Source organism: Sebastes umbrosus, chromosome 9 (genome assembly GCF_015220745.1).
Source record: "Sebastes umbrosus isolate fSebUmb1 chromosome 9, fSebUmb1.pri, whole genome shotgun sequence".
NCBI classification, from domain to species: Eukaryota; Metazoa; Chordata; class Actinopteri; order Perciformes; family Sebastidae; genus Sebastes; species Sebastes umbrosus.
Genome location: NC_051277.1, coordinates 23706560 through 23727052, shown reverse-complemented (window position 1 = coordinate 23727052; position 20493 = coordinate 23706560). Strand labels below are relative to the sequence as shown.

General features: G+C 45.8%; 1 protein-coding gene across 6 annotated transcripts in view; it reads left to right on the top strand.

The window, feature by feature from the left end:
* The window catches only part of ebf1a (EBF transcription factor 1a), a 69840-nt gene extending 51841 nt beyond the window's left edge, over positions 1-17999 (top strand). For 2 of the 6 annotated variants that reach the window (XM_037780565.1, XM_037780560.1), the window contains 7 exons: positions 4341-4429; positions 7661-7726; positions 9352-9514; positions 10700-10879; positions 13421-13618; positions 13834-13902; positions 15083-17999. In XM_037780565.1, the coding sequence (XP_037636493.1) occupies positions 4341-4429; positions 7661-7726; positions 9352-9514; positions 10700-10879; positions 13421-13618; positions 13834-13901 (764 nt within the window). In that variant the 3' untranslated portion in view covers position 13902; positions 15083-17999. Of the gene's footprint in view, positions 1-4340; positions 4430-7660; positions 7727-9351; positions 9515-10699; positions 10880-13420; positions 13619-13833; positions 13903-15079 lie in introns of all 6 variants that reach the window. The other 4 variants (XM_037780561.1, XM_037780563.1, XM_037780562.1 and 1 more) reach the window with 4 other exon arrangements.
* Positions 18000-20493: the final 2494 nt, after the last annotated feature.

The window sequence follows — 20493 nt, the reverse complement described above, 5'->3', positions numbered from 1 at the left end:
TGCTCAGATCGTGCCCAATTAAGGGTGTGGGAAAGAATCAATACAGCATAGTATCCCGATATTTTGCGTGACAATATTGTATTGATATTGATCTTTTATTATATAAACTATTAACCTCTTAACAATCAGACGACAAACAATCCAGCTATTTTGTCTTTCAGAGGTTGTAGCGGGCTCAGTCTTAAAGGAAGAGTGAAGACGTTAGCTTTTTTAAAAGGGGACCCTTGACCTCTGACCTCAGTGAAAACTCTGAGATGAACGGAGTGAAAACTGTATCTTATTTGATAAAATAGGTGTTGACAAACTGCATAATTTGCAGTTGAAAAAGGTAATAAATCGCAATATATCTTATCGCAATACTCGCAAAATGTTTAAAATCGCAATAAGATCGTATCGTGACTTAAGTATCGAGATAATATCGTATCGTGGGACTTCTGGGGATTGTCATCCCTATGCCCCAGTACTTCAGATTAGTAATATATCTGATGCTGAATGTTTGGATATCGTGATGTTGGTGCAATGTGCAGAATCAGTGACAAAATCTGTTGTTAACATAGACTTACAGATGTATTCATATACACGTGATACACCTACAACATTCACACATCACAGACACAAATGCAGCATGTAGTCATCTGGCAATAAAAGCGGGGTGCAACCACGAGCCGGTCAATTACTCGTCTTGCTCCTATTTGTGAATGCTGTCTTTTATTGAGCTCGGGGTGGAGGCCTGCTGTTGATTAAAACGGCTGCTCTCCAGCTGGAGACGGGGGCCGGCTGAGATAGCTGCACACATTCACGTTTATTGCACACACAGTCTTAACAGTGAGGAAATTCACACCTATTTGAGATTGAGATTAATTTTCTGCACCATGTGGCTTGTCTTCCCTCTTTAGCGCGCTCCGTTCTTATTACGGGAGCATCTGGTCCATGATGATGATGTAAATGAATTTCGAACGAAGATTATTTTATACCCCGCCGAAATGAGCGGCGTTCACCTAGGGGAATGATTTCTTCTGTTTTTCTTATATCTTAATTCAAGCGCGCACTTTTCCCTCCAGATTTTCAGGATTTGCATTCTCGCAGCGAGGATCCGTGCTGTCAGGTATTGTTAACTGTCGACATGCACTTTTTGCAACAGATAATTAGAGCTTAGGTTGTAGTAGCATCCACACCTCCATTGATTTGTAGAATCTCTTAGCGTCCCTTCCTCCTCCTCCTCCTCCTCCTCCTCCTCCTCCTCCTCCTCCTCCTTCTCCATTCTCTCCTCCTTCCTCAGCCTCTCCCTTCCTTTCGGAGCAAAAAGCTCTACTCATCTGTTTTCTGTGTATGAATTTCCAGCCATGCATTAGTCTCCCTGACATGTTCAAGCGATGCTTTATTTAGCTTGTCGGATTCTGCAAATAAACGCAATCTCGTGGTTTATGGAAAAATGGATAAAAATTAGATTGTAAGGTATTGATCTGGATTGTGAGTAGTCGGTGGGGGTGTTGTGTGTATATATATGTGTGTGTGTGTGTGTGGTGGTGATGGTGGGGGGGTAGAGGGGGGTTGCTCTCATCTGTGTGAGGGTGGGGAGGGGGATGCGGGGGGAGAAATGAAGCCGTAATTCAGGGCTATTGAACCCCCTGCCACTGGCGGCATCGATCGCAAGGCAGCGCTTATGAGATCACACCTGAGCACTGGAGACTGCAGAGGGGAGGGAAAGACTTGGGGGAGGGAGGGGGATGTGAGCAGGGAGAGGGGGGGGGGAGACGAAGGAGTTGTAGAGTGGGAAGGAGAGGAGAGAAACAGAAGGTTGTGATATGATCAGCTCCTTACCCACTGTCTGAGGGCCTGTTAAGGTGTTAACATCAAGCCTCAGAGCCAATTACCTAACCCTGCAAGTACACTACCCACTCACCGCCCCCTCCACACACACACAGTGTTGTGACACAGGAGGAGAAGGAGACAGGGCTACTGGACACTTACTGTAGTTTCCCCTCCTCCTCCTCTCCTGTGTTTCCAGGACGACTCCACCGTGCTGACCTCTCAATTATCCCTCATCCCCCTCCCACCACCTCCTACTCTTTGCACCCCTCTTATTCCTCCCCTCCTAAAGCTTATACGTCCACCCTTGCCTCCCACCCCCCCACCTCACCCCTTCATACACACTCCCCCTGCGGCTCTGTGGGTTATTATAGTGAAATATGAAGCGGTGTGGATTCTAGGCTTCATGAAATTTCCATGAGCATTGATCTGATCTGATGTGGGTGATTGCTAGGTGAATCCCTCCAGTCCAGGGCTGTTGCTCATCTATTCATTTATTTATGGCAGTTATGTTTTACTGGCTTTGATTTGCTCTTCTGGAGAGCGACAGCTAAGGATTATAAATATACCTGTATAGGAGAGTGTGCTTTGAATCCTGGAGTGTACCGGCACAACACTCCTCTTTCGAGGCAGGGGAGTTTTTTTTTTCTTCCAGCACTAATTCCTGTTGTGAAATATGAGATATCGAGCATAGATATATAAGAGCATAAAACGCCAAGATAATCCCCAAAGAGACGCAGCCAGGTAGTTAGTGGAGCGCGTTGTCCCCCCCCCATATTCCTCCTCTGGTTTATGGTCCTTGAAAATGAGCAGAGACAATATCACTTCCTCTGTCAATTACCAAAATTGTCTCTTTATTTGTAATAGTGGGTATCTCTGTATGTCTTGGGGTTTTTGTGCTATTGTTCACTCGAGGCTCATTTGGCACATTGTGGAGAACTGATAAAAAATTCATCATAAAAACAAAAGCCTCTGAGACGAAAGAGGGGATGTTGTCGGAACAATCCCCTCCTCAGACTGCAGGGCCTAATCCAGGGCAAATCCTCCTTAAGGCTTTAGAGAGATCAGAGAATGGGGAAGTAATGTCAAATATTTGTCCTCAGAAATAATTCATACTTTATTTGTTGCATGTGATCATCTCATTGTTTTGGCTTATTTTATCAGCGGACCAGCTGGCCCGTAATGCGTGTCATTCTTCAGAAGTTGAGCCTGGCATCTCTACTTTTTCTCCTCCCCCCTCTGCGCTGTCTTTGCTTCCAGCTATTCACCTTTCCTTTCTCTCACTCTTATGGATTACTGGAACGGTCCGCTGGGAGTGCTGTCCAAATACGTTTGTGTTGCCAAAACAGAGCAACAACCGATTCCCTCCTTTGCTCTCTTTTTGGTTCGTGTGTGTGTGTGTTTGAGCGGGCGTTTCGGGAGGAGCCATGGTGAAGTCACTAGAGGTCCAGCAGGACAGCTTGTACTCATAGCCTCTAGGGGCCTTTTTTTCTGGGGGCCGCCTAGTCAGCCTGGCTGCTCAGATGTGAGGCGAGCAGGGCATCAGCCCTCGGGAAACGTCCAAGCTGCGACCCACGGGGGAAACAGACGGACGGCACAGACACATACAGGCAATCCTCGCGCACAACGGCTCCTTTTTCTTTCACTTTTTTACAACACGTACATGCATGTTGAAGCCACAAACTCTGCTCGGGAGCAGCATCGTATAGCCCAGAAAAGTAGTCGTTATCCATGTATGTGCATTGACTCCCCAGGCAACTCACAAAGAGACACAAGGGGTGGAGGAGGGTAAAAGACAAGAGAAGAGAGAGAGAGGGAGAGAGTACATTAGGAATGAATTATGTGGAGAGAGCACTTATCCAACAATCCTCCTCTGAAGTGTTTGTACTATAAGCCTCAGATCTTCATTGTATTTATTCTAATGTTTAAATATTCATGGTAAATCTTCTCATATTCAATTACCGTAGCACGACCACAGCATGCCGAGAGAGTGCTTTCTCCCTGCTGCCTGGATGATCTGACTCTGTGTGTTTGTGTGTGCGTGTGAGTGTATGCGACTGTCTCTATATATGTGTGTGTGTGTGTTTAGCTTGTTCCCCGGAGCGATCAAGCCTTTGTTATATTGGAACCAGTCTCTGTAATTGCTTATATTAGTCGCTGATCAACGCAAGACCACAGGACACACACACACGCATGCACACAAACACACTTACACACACACTCTGCCTGATTCCTGACAGTCTTTTTATTAACCACCAAAGCAGGCGACAGAGAGAGATTCATTACATCACAGGCAAACAAAGACACACACCAGACTTAATAGAGAACACCCACATTTTTCTGCGTGTTTAGTTTAATGTTGAAATACTCGTGTGAAACCGCGCTTAATTCAGTCATTTCTGCCGTAGCAGAGAATCACTCGTTCCTCCGGCTGCATCTCGCAGTCGCTGTTGAACAGTAGGTGTTTTCATTATTAAGAATCAAGCATTAAAAGTTTTTTTTTTTGTCTCTCTTTCTGTCTCCGTGCTCAGCGCTGAACGAGCCAACCATAGACTACGGCTTCCAGAGGTTACAGAAGGTCATCCCCAGACACCCCGGAGACCAAGAGAGATTACCCAAGGTACAGTGCTTCCAATCCTCTCATGTGTCTGGGCTCATGCTGGTTGCCACATGCAATTATTTTATAGGACTTCGTCTATATAACACTGGTACGTATTGACAACTTCTAGAGTTTCATAGCATGTATGGATGGCACAAGGGCAGCGTGACCTCACATACAGAGGAGTGCCTGTGTGCTATGGACAGTTAGGCTATACATGACACTACGCAGTATGCACATTAACATTTTATCATATGTTCATGGTCATTTTCTGCTCAAACAAACACTTTTTATTTGCGTAGCGCACGCACAAGCGACTCTATTCATCCTTCCACGGAGTATAAGGTCATTTAGACTGGCAAAGTGGGAGAGGAAAGGGAAGGATGGAGGGAGGAAAAGAGGGAGGAAAGGAGGTTGAGGGGAGAGAGAGAGAGAGAGGAAGAGAGAGGCAGAAGCAGGTTAGGTGATCCATCATAGCTGTCCAGTCTTACCTCCTGCTGGGTCAGTGGATCGAAGTCAACCCCGGGTGGACTTTATTACTTCCAGCACACACATACACACATAGAAATGCACACACACACACACACACACTTCTCTGTGGCTGTACGTGCACACACACACATACACTCGGTGTAGGGAAGTCACCACGAGGCAGAGATGGAGAGCCCAGGTAGATGTAGAAGGAAGATAGAGAAATCACTTGTCCTCGCCGCGTGTCATGTCTGGTGGATACAAGACTTGTCCTGGTGAGTTCTGGGTCTTTAGCCTATCAACCCCCCCCGTATCCCTCTAAATATCTTTGTATCCATCCATCTCTTCTCTCCTCTCCTCCTCTTCCTCCCTCGCTCCGCGGTGTCTCTTTCTCTTCCAAATGAACAGCGGTAGCTGGCAGGCCCGGTTGTTCATTTCGGCTCTATTGATTTGTGCCTTTATTGAGGTAATAACAGTTTGTTGACCGCGTTTCTCTCAACTGTTGGCCTCAATCATCAGAGAGAGGGGGGCATGCACTGGCAACTTCTTGTGCTACATTCATGGTCACCTTGGCAAACGCCTCTTTGTTGTTCTCCTGTCAATTTTTAATCGAGGTGAAATTGATTAGGAGTATAACGTATTCCCTTCTAGTGGCACCTTTTTCAAGGGGGATTCTTAATGAACCCACACACTGAGCGGGGAACAAGCTGCCAATGCCTGTTCTATCTCTGTATGTTGTGGTAATGATCCGGTGTCCAGCTGAAAGCAGCCCTCATACTGCGCTGTAGCTAATAGTCAGGCAGTCAGAGTGAGGAAGGAGCTCAGGCTCAGACCAGACTGCAGGGTGTTCAGCTAAGGCTGCGGCGGAGCTGGGGGTCTGGGGCCGGCTAATGAGTGACCGCCCTGCCAGACGAGGCCAGGCTCTGCTCTGGATCAGGTTCCCCTTCCTGTTGACGTCTCTGTGGGCCTGACTTTTACGGGAAGAGACCCTGCGCCCAGGAAATGGTCTCCCCTTACAGCGGCAGAGCAAGGGAGGCAGCGCGGCGCTAACCACATTTATCTGTTTATCAGAACGACTCTGGAGCGCTGCCTAATCGCGTTTAGCTACTGGACAGATCCCTTCGCTAACGAGAGACTGATAGGTACAGACAGGGCACAGGACCACGAGAGAGTGATTAATAGAGAGAATGGGAGAGGAGAAGAAGAAGAAGAAGAAGAGAGTTTGGAGACGCAGGTGAAGAGAGAGATTAGAGATGGAGATGCGCAGACAGACTGGAGGTCCTGAGGAGACTCATAGCTGGTGCAGAAAGAAGCAAAAAAAAAAACGTTTTTTAGATGAAGTGAGGTTTCACGTGTCCTCCCTGAACACCGTTACACTCCAGCTGCGGATCTGTTTGTGTCCTAATGCCTCATACTTCCCTCATTTCCCCTCCTCCTCCCTCTCCTCCCCCTCCCTCCCTTCATCCATCCATCTACCTATCTAGCAATCCCTGGGAGGCATGGGGCGTCGAGGAAAAGCAGAGAGAAGGAAGCGAGGAGCGGTGCATACATACTAAAGAACCACTTACCTTCCTAGGGCCTCTACATCTCTCAATCACACCGAGCGGGCCTCCTCTCTGGTCTCCCCTCTTCCTCGTCTCTCCCCCCTCCTCCTCCCCCCTCTGCCTCCCCCAGATAGTGCTAGTAATGGGAGGTTAACACAGAGGCAGCGCTCCCATTATTGAGTGAATTTAGCACCTCGGACAGCGCTCTACAATCTTTATTGCTTTGCTGACCCTCTCGTCATGTCCTGGGCGTGCTCGACAGCCTCCACATGTGCGTGGCTGAGTGCGCGCCGTGTGTGTGTGTGTGATATGAGGTCTGATTGAAAGGCGGTGTGTCACGGAACAGAGAGCACACATGCTCCAGGGCTTGTTCACAGCGAGGGATACACTCAGGAGGGTATAGCGCACAGCGTGTGTGTGTGTGTGCGCGAGTGGAAAGAGAGAGGGAGGGTAGAGAAAGAAACGAGGGGAAGGTTGGAGGGGAGGGGGCTGCAATTTTCTGGTTGTCGCGCCTCCAGCATATATCCTGGCCCCGGCACATTAACTTTTAAAAAGGGTTTCGTAGGGCTGTAGGTGTCTACATCACACACACACATAACGAGTGCCTGGAGTCACACACTCATACACTCAGGGAGGGAGAAGAATAGAGACAGGGAGGAGAGGAGAGAAAGGAGGGTAAGCGGTAGAAAATGAGCGCGGAGAAAACGGCAAACACTACGCGAGGATAAATGTTTGATGTGGGAAATTCCACTCGGCGGTTTTCACCTGAGCAATGATGTTCTACATTTATCACACAAAGTGGATGCAGGGCTATTCACTTGGATCATTACCAGGGTTAATACGGGGCAGGAGACGGGTTGACGAGGGGACTTGTATAGCCGTCAACCTGATGATATGTTGTGTTAAATGAGATTGATGCGTGATCATGTGCAGCAGATTCATGATCCGGGCGGTGACAGTAGGGAGGAGAAGATGGCTGACTGATAGAGAGATATAGGCTCATGTTTTATTCACAGATAACAGTATCTTACCTCTGCTCTCCCAAACTGCCCCGGCTAGTAACAAAGTGCCAGGACAGGCCCATTTCTCTTCCTCTGTCTGTCTCCTTCCTCCCTCGCACTCTCTGTTCTGCATTCACAGCATAATGTAAGACGTGAAATGTAATAAAAGTGACTGAACTCTTTTGAGCCGTCTCACTCGTGATCAATCCCCTTCCTCTTTCTGCGCTTGATTGCAGGAGGTGATCTTAAAGAGAGCAGCAGACCTGGTGGAGGCCTTGTACGGGATGCCTCACAATAACCAGGTAAACACTCGCACAAAACGTCAATACCTTTTTTCCTCAAATGATGTTCGCGGTGTCGGACCACTCGCAGCATCAAAGGGCGGTGTCTCCGCTGGCACAGCAGCACCCTGCTGTGTTCATGCGAGATCTGGGACCCACAAACACACACATGGGGATGAGTTAGTGCTTTTATCAGCTAATGTGTTGAGGAGGAAAGGAGGAGATGTACAATGAGAACAAATGTAGAGGGAGGAGAGGAGAATAGGAAGAGAAGAGAAGCAGATGAAGAGCAGTGGGATTAAGACTGGGAGGAAGAGGCAGGCTAAAGATTTGATGAGTCTGTTAATGAGCCTTTCCTCCATTTACTGGAACCAATCCCACCACTCCCAGTGACCACTGATATGAAAAAAAGGCTCAGCCTACTAAAGCTGTGTCTCAATTTGGATACTTCTGTTAGCACACTCCCATGTAGGACACTGTGCACACTATGTACTTACTTGCATAGTGCGTGAATTTCGACAGGGTAGTGTTTTCTCGGTAGATCAGCTGGTGATAGTCAGCCACGGAAATCACGCCGTATCGGCTGTAATTCAATTCAGACGGATATATTAACCCAATAATGGCTTCTGTGTGACTACAGTATAGTGGTACTTAATGAAGAAAACACATAAACTTGTAAAGTTCAGTGTTCGCTGTTTTTTCAAAACATTTGAATACAACATCCGGGTACTTAGAGTGTAGGGCTGTCCCGAATACCATTTTTTGGGTTTCGAAGCTTCGGTGGGAAATATTTGAAGGTATTCGAAGCTTCGTGGAGCAACGTGGTGCAGCAGGCTGACATGTTCTTCTGTTTGAAGAAGGAAGGTTAAACACGCTTCAGCCGCCTCACAAGGAATGGTAGGCCTGTCCGGTGCTCACAGAGCAGGGCAATCTTGTAACAGGAGAGACTTCAGAGAGCAGGTCCAAAGCACATTGGAACACACAGATCAGAGTTTCTGACTCTGATGAAGACGCAGTTGGCGTCGAAACGTTAGTCTTTAATAAAGTTTACTGCCTTAAATCCGTGTGCTCCAGTGTGCTTTGGACCTGCTCTCTGAAGTCTCTCATGTTCTTCCGTCTGTCTGTCTCCATCTCCCCTGTTTCAGTGCCACTGCCGCACTGCTGTACACACACCTCTACACCCAACAAACAGCGATATCCATCTGAGAATAACTAATAATAATTAATGTTGAATATGAATAATGTTGTGGGACTATTCTTTATTTCATGACCTATTTTGGGATTTATACATTATTATTACATACTACTAAATTTTTTTTAAAAAGAAGTATTCGAATACTGATTTGGAGGTTGAATACCATGGCAACGGTCGAAGCTTCAAAGCATTTGTGTCAGCCCTATTAGGTTGCACTGCATTTTGCGATACTTATCAGTGTGAACACACTTCTGCACTCAAAATAGAAAGTGTAAATACGAAACTACACAAATTGAGACAGCATAGGTTTACATGCACAATATCTCAAGTGGAGATCTAGCATTCTTGTGAGACCTTTAAAGCCTTCATCAAGTGCAGATCTTCTCTTCATCTCCTCTCTCCTGTCTCTGTTGCTGACCAAAGCTCTTTTTTGTCTCTTCCTCATCATCAGGAGATGATTCTGAAACGAGCAGCGGACATCGCAGAGGCCCTCTACACAACAGTGCCTCGGGGGCACAACCAGCTATCCGGCCTTGGCAGCAACTCCGTCCACGCCGGCATGATGTCCGTAAACTCCTTCAGCGGGTCAGAGGTGGCACAAACAGCCAATCAGGGTGAGCAACAGGAAACAATTAAAGTCTATTATCATGGGAAATGTGGTGGCAGTTTATTTATTTTCTCGGTTTCTTTGTTGAAAGAGGGATGGATAGTAAAGATGAGTAGTGCGATAGGGAGATTTTATTTTTCTTGTGGGAAATTCAGAGAGGTTGATTTAAGAGCATGGAGCAAATAGGGAAGATTCTGAAAAAAAGGAGGACAGGAGGAGGAGGAGGCAGTAAGAAACGGGGAAAAAACTTGAGACGAGGAAAAGAACGAAGGTGAGAGAGTGAAGAATGGAGAAATAGAGAGCCGTGGATGGAGTGCGATGGAGAAATATGAGTGGGTCCTAGGGGTGTGTATATTAGACTGGGGTCGGCCCCTGTCTGACAGAGAGAGATGTGGGTGCAGTCAGCGGTGATTCATCACGTGTATCAGGGGAAGGAGAGCAGAGCGGATGGACCAGCCTCTGGATACATCTCAATACTTCCAATGAGCTTCCTCTGTCCTTCATCTTCATCTGGAAACATGCTCAGATGTGAGGAAAACAACAGATATCAGCTGCGAGACTTCTGGCCTATACGGTTTCTAACAGATGAGGAATGGGAATTGGTGGTACCTAATTATCAAGAAGGAGGCTACTACAGCAGCCCGCGTTGCACTAGAGAGCAGAAATTCCTGATGTTCAATTCCAGCTGTTCTTTCTTTTTTTTTCTCCAGTGTCAGCGCATTGGACCTAGGATGTATATTTATAGTCTCTTTTCCATCTTGTCCTCTTTCTATTCTCTGCCCCTGTAAAGCGTAAAGGAGAGAAAGGTCCTGTCAGAAATACTGGCTTCATTCTTTATAAATTACAGAAGAGCTGCCGAGGCCTTTTAGTGTTAATTGCCTTATCAATATATCTAATTTTGGAGTGGAGCCAGTGAGGTTAAAGGCCTCTTGTTTTAGTAGTTGGATTGCAGCTAGTTCCCTCTCATATCACTCTTCCCTCCGCTCTCTTCATTGCTTTCTCGCTCTGCCATATGCTGTCTAAGAGTTTTCGAGAATTTCTTTTGGCTTATGCCGCTACGTCCATTAGCCGTGTAGGGAAAAAGAGCACTTGGCAGCGTTGCATGTTCTCGTTTTGTTTTGTCTGCCATCTGCTATACCCCTAACGCCTATTCTCTCTCTCCGTCTCCCTCTCTTTTTCCCCCCGTCCGTAGGTTTCAATAGGAATACAAGCAGTGTGTCCCCTCATGGTTATGTCCCCAGCTCAACTCCCCAGCAGAGTGGCTACAGCTCTGTCTCCACTAGCATGAATGGCTACGCTAACTCTGGCATGGCAACCTTGGGCACCTCGCCCAACTTCCTCAATGGATCCGCAGGCAACTCGCCCTATGCTAGTGAGTAAACACACCACATCCTAGACGTGAAACCAAGAGGGGGTGACAAAAATCGAGGCACGGAAAGGGAAAAGATTGAGCCTTTTGAACACGAAAGTATTCGACAGGAAGTGAGAAAGGGGGGGTGGAGATAAGGAGTGACACACAAGGGGAAAGTCGTGCAGTTCAGCTGGCTCATCTATTTCTTTAAGAACAGACTCAAACGCAAATCCCCACTTTATTGGCCAGGGGAGCATATCACCTAGCACCCCCCCCGCCCCCGCCGACACACACACCCCCCACCACCACCTCTGCTCACACACACATTCACCCTCTACATTAAAGACCCTTGATTAAATCAATAAACTAATTGCTAGAGAAGCAATTCCATTTCAGCTCTTTGATTCCTGGGTGTTAACAAGTATTTTAACAGGCTCATCGGCCCCACACAGACACTTTCAATCAATGGCCCCTCGGCCTGCCTTTGTAGGTCCAATTTTCATTAATTGATTAGTTAGGCCCCTTCATAAATGGATTATGACTTTATTGCGAGGATTTGTCAGGAAGAGCCATAAAAGCTAAGTGTTGGATAATAACAACAATAAAGGCAGAAGCAGATATCAGAGGGCAGGTGAAATACGACTCGCCTGATTGTAAAATCACTGAGGGGGAAAATGCTCTTAGTGTATTAGCAGACAAAAGACAAACCCAGGAGGATGGATGGGATGATGTCAGGGGGAGACAGGATTTGGGTTGCAAAGATAACCTGTGGGTCATTTTTGTCTGTGGATGAGTCTCACGCCAAAATCCAGCTAACAGCTATCTTGTATAAAGCCTAAATGTCAAAAATTTCAGCTTGAATCTTTTTTTTTCAAAATACTCATGTTGCTATCGTCACAAAATTTTACCCAGAGCTCCATTGATGATGTGGATCTAAGGCTAAGAATTTCACAAATGTAAAGCTTTGAAGCTAGGGTTGGTAATGTTGAGAAACCAGCAAGCATAAACTAGATTGTAAAAATCAGCAGCACTAGCTCCAAAAGTCCCCAAATCTAGCAAGAAAGTCAGCATCACTGACAGTCCGTCCCTTCAGGTCTCCCTCCAAAGCCACTCCCCCAAAATTATCATTATGAACGTAAACAACAAACATGGCTGTTGTTGGTACTCACAGCTATCAAGCTAGCAGCTTGTAGAAGAATCCGGTGACGCGTAACGATACACATGAGTGCACGCAAAAAGAAAGGCAAGTAGCCTGTCCAATCTTTACATTCGGCCCGAATGAAATGATTGGACGAGCTTATTACAGTCCTGTGACAGCCACAGATTCCAGATTGTTTTCTTTTTTGCCAGAGCATTTGATTTATTGATTGCTGTCGGGATGTAATGAGAATTTCGACAAATATAACAAGAACATGTTTTTGAAGTAGATTACCAACCCTAGCTTTAAGGCCTGGTTGCACCAACATTTTGAGAAGAAAAAAAAATAGCAACATTTTGCTGAGAAATCGATTAGTGGAATTCAACTTTTGGTGAACTTTAACCCATGAATTTGCCTGATCAATACCAAGTTATGTTGAAAGTGTTAACCTTTGAGGAAACGGACAACCAGGTAATCCAAAATGGAGGAAACGATAATTTATTATCTAAGAGTCACCATCAGGTTTTATTCAAACATTCTGTCGAAGTATAAACTTCTCCACAACAAAGACATGGTTTTAAAAAACGGAGTGAATTTATTGTCTTGTTAGCGACCAAGCTAATACGTTTTTTTTGCACTAACGTACAGTTAGCAAGCTTGTAGAGCTTTTTTCCCCCCCCTCTCCAATTAAACTCTTTACAGTAGCTCGCCAACTAGTCCTGAGAGAAGCCCCGACGTCACCAAGCTTCTAGACCCACACATTTTGCAAAGGTGCATATTCATTTCACTGTTCCACTTTCTGGTGTGAACAGGCCTCTAAGCTTTATTTTATGACACTGATTATGAGGCAGGATAGCAGTGAAAGCACAAAGAAGCAGTGATCATTGTCAAGCAGATGTTATCTGCTCATGTGTTGGATTTTGCTCTGGCTCTTGCATGTGATGAAGGTGGTCTGGGAGAGTCTTGTTTGCCCTGAGAACACATTATGGGTGCAGCACCCCGAGTTAGCAAGGAAGATGTTTATCACGCCGTTGCACCCCTTGAGCAACACGATGAGTCATCAAAACAGACTGATCAGACGGGGAAAAAAAGCTTTGGGCAGTTTTTTTGGTGGAAGTTTCCAACTAAACACATTTCTGTCTTAGCTATGGAATATGTCTTTGCCAGGTGGTTGCTTAACAAAAACAAAAAAAGTCTGAGCCAGTTGATCTGAGTCCAAAATATCATCTCCCCCCCCCCCTCCACCATCATCCATTGACCAGTCCCTTTCTGTTCGTCCCGCCTGCCTGTCCTCTGCCCTCGGCCCTCTCTCTAACCTTGTCTGTCCCCTCTCCATCTTCATCCTTCCTCCCTGTCCGTCTTCCCTGACGTGCTCCCTATGACCCCCCTTAACCCCGCTGTCCTACCCGTCTCTCTTCTCTCAGTCGTCCCGTCAAGCCCCACCATGGCCTCGTCGACCAGCCTGCCCTCCAACTGCAGCAGCTCCTCCGGCATCTTCTCCTTCTCCCCCGCCAACATGGTGTCCGCCGCCGTCAAGCAGAAGAGCGCCTTTGCCCCCGTCGTGCGACCCCAGAACTCCCCTCCGCCCACGTGCACCAGCGGTAATGGTAACAGCCTGCAAGGTAAGCTGTTGGAACAGGTCGCCACCTAGCACAATGAATTCAGTTTTTATGTGTATGCCTCTTCATCGAGCTTTAATCCTGCTCTTCTTCACCTCCTTATGTTAACAATTTACTCCCACTTCTTCTTCCAATTTTCCTTTTCTTCCTCCTCCTCACTCCCTGTTTTTCCTTTCTCTACCCTCCTCAAACCCGTCCACTTTCCTTTCTCACTGTAGATCAGTCTTTTGTGGACTCTAGCAAGTACTCATCAAACAACTCTCTGCAGGGCCTGGCCTTCTCCTGAAGTACGTTCATTTTCTCCTTTCTCCGTTTCTTTTCCATCCCACACCGCTCATTTGCACCACCAGCTCATCCTGCCCTGCCCTTCCTTCTCTTTTTCTGTTTTTATTTGTCACTCTTGACTCGTCAGAGAGACACCGCGCCACGCCACATGTGTTCCATTTCCTGTTTTCACTTCCTGCTTCCTGCCTGTGCTCCGGTGGGTGTCTCTGTAGTGTGTGTGTGTGTGTGTGTTGGTGGGGGTGGGGGGGGTTGTTATGCCACCGCGGGTCATTCTGTTCTCTCATTTCCATCGAATGCAGCGCGGGGTCTGTTCGTCTAGGCAGGATGTTGTATGGTGTTGAGATCCTGAGAGAGAGAAATGATGGATGGGAATCTTTATCAGAGCCCCGAGCTAAGCACTTCCTCACTTCCTCTGTCGGCGTTGATGAGCGCTGACCACGGTGACCCAAAGGGCCATTGGCCACCGCGCGCCGATCACACTGACACACACACACACGCACACACACACACACACACACACACCATTCTGTTAATCCCAACAAGCCGGAGACACTTAGGAAATAACCAGGGAATTAGTGGATTGAAGAGAGAGGTGAATCAATAGGGAGCCAATATGTTATATGAAAAATTCCTCCCTGTGATGGCTTCTGTGTAAAAGGGGGGGGGGGGGGGGGGGGAGCGAGGAGGTGAAAATGTCGGAGCTAGTGGAAGGCAGAGCATGATATAAAAATGTGAATAAAACTTCCATTTCCATGTTCAAGTGCCGAGCGTAATTTCGGCACCTCTGTCATCCCACGTCACTCCTCTTTCTCTCTCGTGTTTGAGTTGTGCTCCGTGATGCACAATGAGCTTACACAACGTAACTGCTCACAATTAACAGTGGCAGCTCTCGCATGGAGCTATTCGGAAAGCCCGTGAAAAGTTGTTGGCGCGCGCCAAGTTAGCGGCGCGGCGGAGAAAAATGTTTTGATTTTCGGGGGCCTTCGGAATGAAGAGATAATGAGGGAGAGTCGTCTTTGTTCGCCAGATGCTGGAGCACATTTCTGTTATGTGATGACAGATGAAACCCAGCAATCACATGACTGACCTCTCTCGCTTTTTCTTTCTTTCTTTCTTTCTTTCTTTACCCCCCTCTCCCACCCCTCCACCATTTTTTCCTCCCCCTCTTTTCCCACAAAGCAGCGATTCCCGGGATGATCGTTCCACCCATGTAGAGGATCTGGGATAGCTGGAGATTTGGGAATGTTGAGAGGGGAAAAGACACCAGTAGCAGAGTCTGGCGAGTCTCTGTTGTGCTCCGGAGCTGAACTGAAGGAAGTCTAAGATAAGACGCGGGACTCTGTTAAACTCAGGCCTTTCCATTGGGATTTCATCTGAAGGGATAGGGGAGGAGAGAAAAAAAAGGAACAATACGAACCTTTGTGATGTTATTTCCCTCTTGGTTGAATTAGCGTAGCTTCTCTGACACCGTGTTGGATGGAGTGTTGGATAGTTTTACCCACAGTGTGACACTGACCTCATGAAGAGAGCATTTATTTATCTTTATGTTTATGCCTGTAAGGTTTGGGTTTGATTACTGGAGGCCCCCACGCCGTCTCGCAATCCATAACTCGCACAAACAACAGTGAAGTGTTGGTTTGGCCATGAAGTTTACGTAACCTCTGTCACAATAGAGGATCTTTAGCTCAGAGCTGCTTACTAAAACCACATAACAACACCGGCCAAATGGAACAAAGGTCAAGAACACAAAAAAAAACAAAGAAATACAGAAAATCAACCCTCAACTTTGCTGCTAATTATCCCGTAAATCTAAAAAAAACAGCATAACAAAATCGCCCTATGCTAATTCAACATCAGAAAACATCTCTTCCCCCCCCTCCCCCCCCCCCCCCGTTTGGTTTGTTTGTTTCATTTTAATAAAACTGTGAGGATTGAGCTGTTTGCAATATGCTTTTCTGCTTTGTCATGTGAAGAAAAGGTGATGATTTTAGCCAAAATTGACATCTCGTCGGAGATTTTAGCGACGACTTGAAAAGCCCGAGGATGTGTGCGTCCAGCCAGCACTGTACTGAAGGAGTCTAGCGAATATCAAATTAGAATAAATGCGTGATATATGTGATATATTTTTGTATATAAAAAAAAAAGTTTTTCAGTTGTTTTCTTTTTCTTTTCGCGATAGCTATAGTTTGAAATGTAAACATTTAAATGTCTTAAGGCAGCTTCTCAGTACAGAAGATAGATTTCCTGTGTGTTGTCAATATCTCATCCGCTAAACATGACAAACATGGATTTGGATACAAAAAGGGGATCCTGTAAAATATCCTATAAATAATGTATTTATCCCTTGTATTTGTACATTGCCTCTCACCCCCCGTTTAGTTGTGTTGTGTAAGTTTAATACAGTAAGTGAACATATTTCACGTTTGTGTTTTGTTTCATTATTTACTGTTGTCTCTCACTATTTAAATGTGACTTTTTTATCTTTTTTTTGTTTTGTATGTTGATTGGTATACCATGCTTTAATTTGTTGATTCAAAAAACATGCCATTGTCTATTTTTGTATTATTTGTAAGTTAATAAAACAGTTTTTTTTTCCTTATGAAAATGTTTATTGTATGGCAAAAAAAGTAGCATCTTATTCAGAGTATTTGGTTGAAGTAGATTTTTTAAGAATATATACACACATTAATATATACTGTAAATCTATATCTTTTTGTTTGAGGCTTTCAGATTGATACTGTTCTTGAACTGATAATATGCATGGGTTCTTCTCTTGAGTGACACTTTCTTTTTTTGTGTGTGTGTGTGTGGAAACCAAGAGAACTAAGAAATTGCTCTGTGTTGTTTCTTTCTTTTGAGTTCCTCTTTTTCCCCCCTCTGTTCTTTCTTTTCCTATGTTATTTATGCCTGCTTACATACTGTATCTATATACTCTTTCTTTTTGTTTCTGTCACTGTAATCTTTACCAGCAGTCTAGATGCCTTAACAATGCAAACCCATTCTTCATTCAATCACGTGTACAGTTTTTCTACCCTCACCACAATTGTCTATTGCCACAGAGGAATTCATGGGAACTTGGGGACAAAGCACAAACCCGCTGTGTTTGGTGGTGAAGCCAGACTAGAATACAAAGAGCCATAATTCAACAATCACACACACCCCGATGTACTATAATACTACAGCAATGGCACGCTTTGAAGGACGCTGAGAGGTCTGTCCCAGCTGTGCTCATTGCACTTTAGTATTCACAGAAACTCTTTTATTTTGTAGCGATTATGTAGCTTTTTTTCCGATTAATGACATAAGTTCAAGCATGTTGGTGATATTTCTCATTAACACAACAGTATGAGCTGTTTTAATTGTAGTACAAAGGGGCGCACAGTGAAGACGAGCACCGTCACAGCACAATTTTCGGTCTGACTCCGGTATCTGATCCCCATGCAGTCCTCCTCTCCGTGTATCAGCCTTTTGGACATTACAGCTTCATTACAAGCTAAACAGAACAAGCGAGGAAGCATGAAAAGGGAGCTCCAATTGGCCTCTCAGCCATTTCTGTAGTCTTTTCTTTGTGTCTGCCGTGTGTCTTCAAGCTGTTGCTGGACAGAGAATAGGGCTTTTCTCTCTGCTTTTCTTTTCTAGAGCCTGGTTTTGTTAAGTGGCTAGAAAGGAGCGTTTTAACGGAGGCGCCTGCTGACAGACGAGTGTTTTTCAGGCACTTGTGTGTGTGCGCGCCGATCGGGGGGCCGGGGCGGGGAGGGGGGGGGGCCGCGCCATATCTGTTTCAAATGAACTACAGAGGTCTGTTGTCATACAATGGCTTCTTTGTACGCAAAGTTCCATCCTGATTATGAATATTGGTAATGGGTGACAAAGTTTTGTATTTAGGTAACAAACAAACAAAAAAGATGCAAACCAAATAGCTGGTGTCTATTTTTCCCTCTGTTTTGTCTCTGACTGCAAATACACTGAACAGCTCTATGATATAAGGGAAGAAAAAAAATTCTACTGTATAGATTGTTATTGTTTTTGATGAAAATTGAGCTGTAAGATAACTTTTGGACTCTCACAATGTTGAATTAAAGTTACCTCTTGTCTGTGACTTTGTCAGTTGTCATTTTTTTATTTTGTAACGCGCCACGTTTCAGATTTCTGCAATCACAAAACATGAAAGAGGGTTTTTTAGTGACTTAAATCAGCAGTGGGTAAAAATGGAGCAAATATGATTAAAAAAAAAACTATTTTTTATAAAACGGTCACTATATCCTGACGGTAGTGCATGAGACAGGTGATCTTAAAAAAAAAAAAGGGTCCTCCGGTGCTCTTAATGGCATCGGCAAGATTTCCCAGACCGTAGGAAAACAACCAATCAGAGCCGAGCTGGAGCCTTGCCGTCTCTGAGCAGCTGTAAATCACAATCATGGTCAAACTAGGCAGCGCTGATCAAATATGAATCAATATTCTGTTACTGTAATGCATTTTTCTCGCCTCAAATGTTAACGGAAACATCTTGTAGTGTACTGTTTAGCTGTAAAATGAGAAAGTTTGTGACCCGGCCGTCATGTTGAGATCTGTTGAGGAAATACCAAGCACCGCCCACCAGCTGGAGCACAGCCTATAGGAACGCTCTCTCTAAAATGACCTTTGATTGGCCAAAGTCTCCCGTCGCGGTCTCGACTTTCTAAAGCCTGAAAACAGAGCCATGAGGCAGAAGTCGAGTTTTCTCTCAGAACACTTGAATTGAAATATACTGAGAGGTTATTATGGAATTTTTGCCCAATGATGCCAAACACTTTCTGCCTACTGCAGGTTTAATTCTCTCTTTTGATGAAAACATCATCTCTAAATAGCTGACAGGCGGTTACCAGAGGAGGAGTGGCTACCTCTAATTCCACAGGTCAGAACCCAGCCTGCCTCCCCTCCCCCCCCTGCAAGGCTCCTTCCTCTAATGAATCTAATTCATTAATGCATTACTGATGGCATGGTGAACATGGTTAGCCTGACAAGTTTCCTCCTAAACATATTAGTTAATGATGATTCCAAGGTTATTAATTGCGAAACGCACCAGCCCACCATAATTGAGTCATCATTTGCATACCCGGTCATCAGCAGAAAATTAATTTCTTTTTTATTTTTTGCATATCTAATTTAGGGGCCCGCGATTGGATTAGCTCGTGGAAACAGCGGATCCCGGGATTCTGCTGACCTCAAAGGGTCTCCACGGTAACTGGAGGCTTCCGCAACGCCAAAGGGAGGTGGTGGGGGGGAGACGACCTGGAAGTACTGATGAAATGAGGATTCGTAAACACACTGTGTTTGCCTCCTTAATTGCCCCAAAGCTTTGTAACTGCACAGGGCTTTTTTCCCCCTCCCATATATATAGCTAATAACAGAGTTGATAGTTTGCTGACAAACAGTAAAGTGGGTTGTAGTGTGCACGGTTTAGCGGTAAGAGGTGGGATATTGAATTATGGAGGGTTACACACTCAGTGCTGGGGGAAAATGAGGCCTGGAGCCTAATGTTTTTGATTAGCGAGCCGAGCACCGCTGCCATGTTGCTGCACCGCGCGGCGGCTCCAGGGATTCCACTTCCCCCAAAATGCAGCTTGGCAGTGCAACACACACATAAATCATAAATACACATAGACAAAAGGTGAACCCATTTTGCTCTTTATTTCCAGCAGCTTTGCAGGCCCCGGATAGACTGGTCAGTGTGGGAGGAGGACAATAGGAGTGGGAGGCCGAGGGCAGCGCGGAGCCGGCAGACCTCAGCCCTCTGGAGACATAACATTAAGACACTATTCCTGGAGAACTGGGGCCTGCGCTCCTCTGGATACACATCAAGAGAGGTGCTGTTCAGGAGCTTCTCTGCTACTGGTATCCTAATGAAATATATTAATGCACATATTCCTCCTCACCATCTCCTCCTCCTCCTCCTTCTTTTTCTCATTCTCCTCCTTGCATGGACACATGAAGGGAGGAAGAGCGGAGAGAGGCGTGTTTGAAAGAAAAACAGGAGTCCCCATGGGGATCCCGGATAAAGAAAGGAAAGGAGAGAAATGGAGAGGAGAGAGGAGTGGAGAGGAGAGGAGGAGGAGGAGGGGGGTTTCAGAATGGAGACAGACCTAGACGGTGAGCAAAAGACAGAAAGGAGAGGAGGGATGAATATTAATAATATTCCATGTTGGAAAAATAGTCACAATGGACATCATAGAGAGATGAAGAGGCAAGAAAGTTTGTGTGTTTGCAGGTGCACACTTTCTGCATCCGTGTATATGCAACACGCCTGCCAGTAAGACAGAGCATATTCGAGCATGTGCGCTCACATTCAGGTTCTGGAGGAGGGTGTGTGGTCGTTTCCCACAGTAATTATCCCCGACGACTGTGGGTGTCTGTGTATGATCTGTGTGGTACCTGTCAGAGGAAGCCCCGTGCTTTATATTCCCTGTAATTGCTGCTGCTAATTTACTGTGCGTTGGCCTAATGAGCAGGGAGGTGAGGGGCTGGGGTATGTAATGGATGTTAGAGAGATAGCGATAGAGAGATGGATTTCACCACTGCCGGCAGAGAGAGAGAGAGAGAGGAGGGGAGGCGAA